Source organism: Nansenia antarctica (genome assembly GCF_963989245.1).
Source record: "Nansenia antarctica genome assembly, chromosome: 1".
In the NCBI taxonomy this organism is placed as follows: domain Eukaryota; kingdom Metazoa; phylum Chordata; class Actinopteri; order Argentiniformes; family Microstomatidae; genus Nansenia; species Nansenia antarctica.
Genome location: NC_137674.1, coordinates 1,514,575 through 1,522,074, shown reverse-complemented (window position 1 = coordinate 1,522,074; position 7,500 = coordinate 1,514,575). Strand labels below are relative to the sequence as shown.

The window sequence follows — 7,500 nt, the reverse complement described above, 5'->3', positions numbered from 1 at the left end:
AAGTAAAGACAGTATCTGACTGCATTGCCCACAGCAACCCAATATTCAATTAGAATTATGTTATGATTTGATATGAATTCAATGTATACCTCTTATTAAATTATAAATACTCTGGTTGTTATGTTTGCCTTTTGGTTGACAGCAAAAGAGGGAAAGAGGAGGATAGGGAGGGAGAGAAGGAGAGAGCAGGATGGTGTCGGCACACCAGAGAGAGAGAGCAAGAACCAGGTGAGAAAGTGGACAGGTAGTCAAGACCACATAAGTAAGTAGCCTTGAGAACCAATGGTTCTGGAGCCTAACGGCCCATAGGGAAGGAGCCTATCTCCTGTTTCTGTAGCGTGAGGCAGCTTGATGTACAAGTACAGTCCATGCCACCCCCCCCCCAAGGCAGTAAACACTGGTGTAGATGCATACTGTATGCATAAGTGAGTGTGGTGGTGCTTATGGGGTGTCGCTACGGGACAGGTGTCGCTCTGACTGGGAGGGCAAAATCACAGTATACCCACTAGAAAAAACTAGACTACACCACTGATTGACACCACAAGTTAGCCAGTTCTAGTGGCAGCTATACATAGCCCAAACCATAGCACCCCCTGCACCATGTTTCACAGATGAGGTGGTATACTGTGTACAGTACAGGCCAAAAGTTTGGACACACCTTCTCATTCAATGCGTTTCCTTTATTTTCATGACTATTTGCATTGTAGATTCTCACTGAAGGCATCAAAACTATAAATGAACACATAGGAATTATGTACTTAACAAAAAAGTGTGAAATAACTGAAAACATATTATTATTAACACATATTATATTTAATATTATTATTATATATTTTATTAACAACAAAAAAGCAAAGGGTGGCTACTTTGAGGAATCTAAAATATAAGACATATTTAGAGTTATTTCACACTTTTTTGTTAAGTACATCATTCCACATGTGTTCATTCATAGTTTTGATGCCTTCAGTGAGAATCTACAATGTAAATAGTCATGAAAATAAAGGAAACACATTGAATGAGAAGGTGTGTCCAAACTTTTGGCCTGTACTGTACATTTGGGTAGGTCCTTTTTTCTCCAAACTTTCCGATCACTCTGGTACATGATCATATTTCGTGAGCTTAGAATGATAAGGTTCTATCTCCGTTTAGGGCAGTTCAGAGATATTGAGCGTCAAAGTGTTTACATTCCATTATGTTTTGTGAGATGGAACCTTTGTATTATATGAATTACTAACTAAAAAAATTCATTTTTTTTTTTTAAACAACACAGATTATGTAAAAAACTCAATTTTGACAACAATGGAGATAGAACCTTATAATTCTAACGTCACGATTTGTCTTATCTCTTTTCTCCAGACCTCTGGAGGCTTTTTAGGTACTTTTTAGGAGACTATAACCTGGCCGTGCTTTTTAGAGGATAACTAGTGGTTTGCGCCCTGCAGTGGAGCCTCTGTAGTCTGGCTGGTGATGTGTTCTGCGGTGGTTTCACACATTCACACCTCCTTCCTGATCTGTGAGACAGTTGTTTTGGGGTTTTTCTTCATTATGGTGAGCAGCAGTCTTCGGTCATTCGGTCAGTCGGTCATCGTGTGGAAGTCTTCCTTGGCCTACCAGCCCACCACTAAGCACATAGCTTCTGTTCTTCTTTTTAATGATGTTATCGCTATGCTTCCTGTTTTCTTCACGTTCGCCGGGTCAGTTGCCCATTTTCAATATAACGTTTTTTTATTATCCAACTGTTCAGTCATTTAGACAATATAGATCAATATAGAGAGAGAGAGATACAGTGCTGCTTGAAAGTATGTGAACCCCTGGGCCTTGTGCAATTATAGACTTTTTTAGGTTTTACCACGAAATCTTTATTTAATCAGAACCAGTCTTTTTTATTAGGTTTATATTTACCAATTCCACATGTTGGTTTAGAGGGAATCAAGCGTGTAGTAGGAAAACTAAATTATAAAGAAATTCTCATTTAACCTCATAGTAATTGTTTGATTTCAAATCCAAACCTCTGGACAATAGAGCCAAGAAAAATAAAAATTGCTTAACTTGATTCATACTTTACCCTTAGTACTCCCCCACCACAGTGATGTCCATCCCTTCCTAATGGTTGTAATGATATGTTTAGTAGGTAACTATCAGAGAATTTGATTCAACAAACTTACCTAGGTCCTTTAAATCTAGCAAAAAAGACAATGGGCCCTATTATAATTCTCTCTCCCTCTCTCTATCTCTATCTTTCTCTCTCTCTCTCTCTATCTTTCTCTCTCTCTTTCTTTCTCTTTCTCTCTCTCTCTCTCTCTCTCTCTCTCTCTCTCTCTCTATCTCTCTCTCTATCTCTATCTCTATCTTTCTCTCTCTCTCTCTTTCTTTCTCTTTCTCTTTCTCTCTCTATCTCTATCTCTATCTTTCTCTCTCTCTCTCTCTCTCTCTCTCTCTCTCTCTCTCTCTCTCTCTCTCTCTCTCTCTCTCTCTCTCTCTAATCCCTACCTTAAGGCTATAGGCAGTTTGCTGCTGTTGTCCATAAATACACAACCAGGAGGGCACAGAGCGGTCTTATGTAGCAGCATTAATCAACTGATTAGCCAGCCCACCTCCCGGGTCCACTCCCCGTGATTTACTACCCTTGGTCACCCGGGCCCCCACTTTTACTGCCCCCACTTGGTTTCACTGGCTCACTCGCCATTTAATTAGTCTAGTTAGGGCCACGGCATGTGTATTTATAGCATCGATTCGCTCATTCTACAACCTTCCATGCATCACCTCAATTGATCTGGCCTCCGGCATTAGCACACCTTCTAGTCTTGTTAACTAATGCACTTCAGAAGGGTTCTCAGTACACAGGCGAAGCTCGGTTTGACGTTATGTTTCACTGAACAGGTTCACTCTTAACAGTAAATACTCATTTGATGGTTGGTACATTATCAATAGTAGGAATTATGTGACACAGTCTGATCATTTGGTCCGCATGTCGGCAACCAATCAAAATGTTCTGACTTTTCTTTTGAAACACGGAACTACGTTTCAATGTTGTTGAGAATCGCAACACAAACTCGCTAGTCAGGCCAAAATACTGCAACGCAATGGATTGGGTGAGTAATCCCCACTGCTACCTAGTTAACTATAACACTACTTTACCTTGTTAGCAGGCTCACAAAACAAGCTGTGTTAGTCGACCAGCGATGTGTCAACTGATTTTCAACAACGCGGAAACTTATTCACATTTTTCAAAAGAAAAATCTGATCATTACATCGGATCCCGACATGAGGACCAAAGCATTATTACCTGTCACATTATGTATCACATGGTGTGAGTTCTGCTGGAGGGAGTATGATTCATGAATGTTTGTTTCAGGTTCTGGACTCTGACCCGGTAGACCAGACCCAGGAGGTGGAGGAGGATCTGGACCTGCTCTACGACAGCCTGGAGGTGTACAACCAGAGTGACAGCGGGCCGGAGATGGAGGACAACGAGAGTGTCCTCAGCACCCCCAAACCCAAACTCAAGTATGTCCCCTCTGATCTGTAACCTCTGACCTCTAACCCCCCAGTCAGCGTTTAGATCAGCCCTCATTGAGTTCATATTTAGCACCTCAATTGCTTAACTAATTCTCTCTGTCTCTCTCTCTCTCTCTCTCTCTCTCTCTTTCTCTCTCGCTCTGTCTCTTCCCCTCTCTCCCTCTCCCTCTCTCTCTCTCTCTCTCTCTCTCTCTCTCTCTCTCTCTCTCTCTCTCTCTCTCTCTCTTGGTTTTTGTCCATAGGCCGTTCTTTGAAGGGATGTCCCACTCCAGCTCCCAGACGGAGATTGGAAGCCTCCACAGCCAAAAGAGTCAACCCAGAGAGCTGTCATGCCCAGTGAGTAACAACACGACCTTGGTACCCTGTTACCTCACCTCTGGTTTGCAGCTTTTGACCTGTGCCACACATTCTACCAACTAATCATTAGTGCCTCTTACAGTAATGCTACATATGTTAAATAATAGCCCTCCCAAGCACCTGTTTTGAGTGCCTAGCAGGCTCTTTGCCTTGTACACACTGGTGTGCTGGAATCTATACTCTGAGCATGAGGGCAATGTGATCTCAAAACATCCCCCCACCCCCCTCCCTCCCACCACCCAGCATGCAACAGGACCAGGCCATGACACACACCCTGCATATGCAACAGGACCAGGCCATGACACACACCCTGCATATGCAACAGGACCAGGGCATCATGACACACACCCAGCATATGCAACAGGACCAGGCCATGACACACACCCTGCATATGCAACAGGACCAGGGCATCATGACACACACCCTGCATATGCAACAGGACCAGGGCATCATGACACACACCCTGCATATGCAACAGGACCAGGGCATCATGACACACACCCTGCATATGCAACAGGACCAGGCCATGACACACACCCTGCATATGCAACAGGACCAGGCCATGACACACACCCTGGGGTATTTATAGGGATTGACACCTGACGCCCCTCCCCAGATAGCAGCAATCCCAGAATACCTGCTGTGTGATTTATTGGGGAGATGGAGAGCAGGGAGGAGGGCCATGCTGGGTCTGACGACCACTGAGAGAGCAGGGAGGAGGGCCATGCTGGGTCTGACGACCAATGAGAGAGCAGGGAGGAGGGCCATGCTGGGTCTGACGACCACTGAGAGAGCAGGGAGGAGGGCCATGCTGGGTCTGACGACCACTGAGAGAGCAGGGAGGAGGGACATGCTGGGTCTGACGACCAATGAGAGAGCAGGGAGGAGGGCCATGCTGGGTCTGACCACCACTGAGAGAGCAGGGAGGAGGGCCATGCTGGGTCTGACGACCACTGAGAGAGCAGGGAGGAGGGCCATGCTGGGTCTGACGACCACTGAGAGAGCAGGGAGGAGGGCCATGCTGGGTCTGACGACCACTGAGAGAGCAGGGAGGAGGGCCATGCTGGGTCTGACGACCACTGAGAGAGCAGGGAGGAGGGACATGCTGGGTCTGACGACCAATGAGAGAGCAGGGAGGAGGGCCATGCTGGGTCTGACGACCACTGAGAGAGCAGGGAGGAGGGCCATGCTGGGTCTGACGACCACTGAGAGAGCAGGGAGGAGGGCCATGCTGGGTCTGACCACCACTGAGAGAGCAGGGAGGAGGGCCATGCTGGGTCTGACGACCACTGAGAGAGCAGGGAGGAGGGCCATGTTGGGTCTGACGACCACTGAGAGAGCAGGGAGGAGGGACATGCTGGGTCTGACGACCACTGAGAGAGCAGGGAGGAGGGCCATGCTGGGTCTGACGACCACTGAGAGAGCAGGGAGGAGGGCCATGCTGGGTCTGACGACCACTGAGAGAGCAGGGAGGAGGGCCATGCTGGGTCTGACGACCACTGAGAGAGCAGGGAGGAGGGCCATGCTGGGTCTGACGACCAATGAGAGAGCAGGGAGGAGGGACATGCTGGGTCTGACGACCAATGAGAGAGCAGGGAGGAGGGCCATGCTGGGTCTGACGACCAATGAGAGAGCAGGGAGGAGGGCCATGCTGGGTCTGACGACCAATGAGAGAGCAGGGAGGAGGGCCATGCTGGGTCTGACGACCACTGAGAGAGCAGGGAGGAGGGCCATGCTGGGTCTGACGACCACTGAGAGAGCAGGGAGGAGGGCCATGCTGGGTCTGACGACCACTGAGAGAGCAGGGAGGAGGGCCATGCTGGGTCTGACGACCACTGAGAGAGCAGGGAGGAGGGCCATGCTGGGTCTGACGACCAATGAGAGAGCAGGGAGGAGGGCCATGCTGGGTCTGACGACCACTGAGAGAGCAGGGAGGAGGGCCATGCTGGGTCTGACCACCACTGAGAGAGCTGGCTTTAACACTACTTTAACACTACTTTAACACTACTTTAACACTACTTTAACACTACTTTAACAGCCATGTATTTTTTTTATATATCTTTGCACTCTATAACATTTCAGGACCCTCCTTTCATGACTTTTCCTAGATATGTGCGTTCTACCACCCAGTATCCTCACATTTTCTGTGTAGGAGGCAGGCTAATTTACAAGACGGCCAACTAGTGGTCGTGTGTGTAAAGAGCAGCTTTCCATTGTAAAGACTATGGTCATTTGACCCCCGAAGCGGCTCTTATAGTAGGTAATAACCAGTCAAAGACCCAGGAAATCATCGTGGACTTCAGGAGGAAAAAATCTGAGGTCCAGCCCCTGCTCGTCGATGGAGGGAGCGTGGAGAGAGTCTCAACCCTCCGATTCCTGGGGGTGCACATACAGGATGACCTGTCCTGGAAGATCAACACAGCAGCCATCATCAAGAAGGCACAACAGCGGCTCTACTTCCTGAGAGTCCTCAGGAAAGACCACATCGGACAGGAGATGCTGGTGACCTTCTACCGCTGCACAGTGGAGAGCATCCTCACCTACTGCATCTGCATCTGGTTCTCCAGCTGCACAGCCGCAGAGAGGAATGCGCTACAGAGAGTTGTGAGATCGGCCCAGAAGATCACCGGCTCCCCCCTCCCCCCCCCTCCCCTCTCTGGAAGAGCTGTACAACACACGCTGCCTCAGGAAGGCCTCCAAGATCTCCAGAGACCCATCCCACCCTGGGTACGAACACTTTGCTCGGCTGCCCTCGAACAGGCGGTTCAGGACCATGTTCGCAAGGACTAACAGACTGAAGCTCAGCTTCTACCCCAGGGCCATTCAGGCCCTGAACACAGCACAGACCTAGGTTCTAGGCCCTGGACAATCTAGACAATTTGATGGCAGCTACTAGATTGAAATCAAGTGCAACACTGAAACACAACTGTGAACATTTCAAACCTGCAAACTGCGACACTTTAAATGAATGTGCAATAACACTATGTGCAATATGACAACCCTCGAGTACATAAGGTTCAGAGATAGGAAATGTTAGAATAGGTATAGCATAGCATAGAGTACAGCACAGTGTTTTATTTGTATAGTATAGTATAGTGGATAGTGTACATAGCCTTTATTTATGTAAACCAGCTCTTTTCCCTTCTTGTTTTTAGTTTTTTTTTTCCCTAGCACCAGGGGAGCCCCCCCCTCCCAAATTTCGTTGTTTGGTACCTGTACTATAGCAATGACAATAAAGACCATTCATTCATTCATTCATTCATTCATAATAGGCACGGCTGTTCTAGTGTTAAATGAGAGTTATTTTTTCTGAGTGGGGCAGTCCCGCTCATATTTTTCATTATATACAGTGAAGACAGACAGGAAAGTAAGGAGAAGAAGGGAGAGAGAAGGGCAGAGGGCATGAGCTGGAGTCGAACCCATGCCGGCGATGGCGCATAATGTGTGCACTGTCGACCGCGGTGCTAGACCACAGGACCACCCCAGGCCACAGCGTTTTGTTTTTGTGTGCGTCCGCCAAGTCTGTCGAGCTGAGAGCACGCAGCTGTAGTGAGCGACGTTGTCAGAGAGAGTGGAGGCTTCAAAGCAAAGACTGTTCCAGACTGTTCCGGACCCCCTGCTCAG

The 7,500-nt window shown here is 47.8% G+C and overlaps 1 protein-coding gene across 1 annotated transcript in view; it reads left to right on the top strand.

Annotated features, from left to right (window-relative positions):
• The window catches only part of LOC308155221 (phosphofurin acidic cluster sorting protein 2), a gene marked incomplete at both ends in the record, with an annotated part of 77,078 nt that overhangs the window by 52,436 nt on the left and 17,142 nt on the right, over positions 1-7,500 (top strand). Inside the window, 2 exons of the mRNA XM_080528495.1 lie at positions 3,356-3,507; positions 3,762-3,855. Of these exons, the coding sequence (XP_080384621.1) occupies positions 3,356-3,507; positions 3,762-3,855 (246 nt within the window). The remainder of the gene's footprint in view (positions 1-3,355; positions 3,508-3,761; positions 3,856-7,500) is intronic.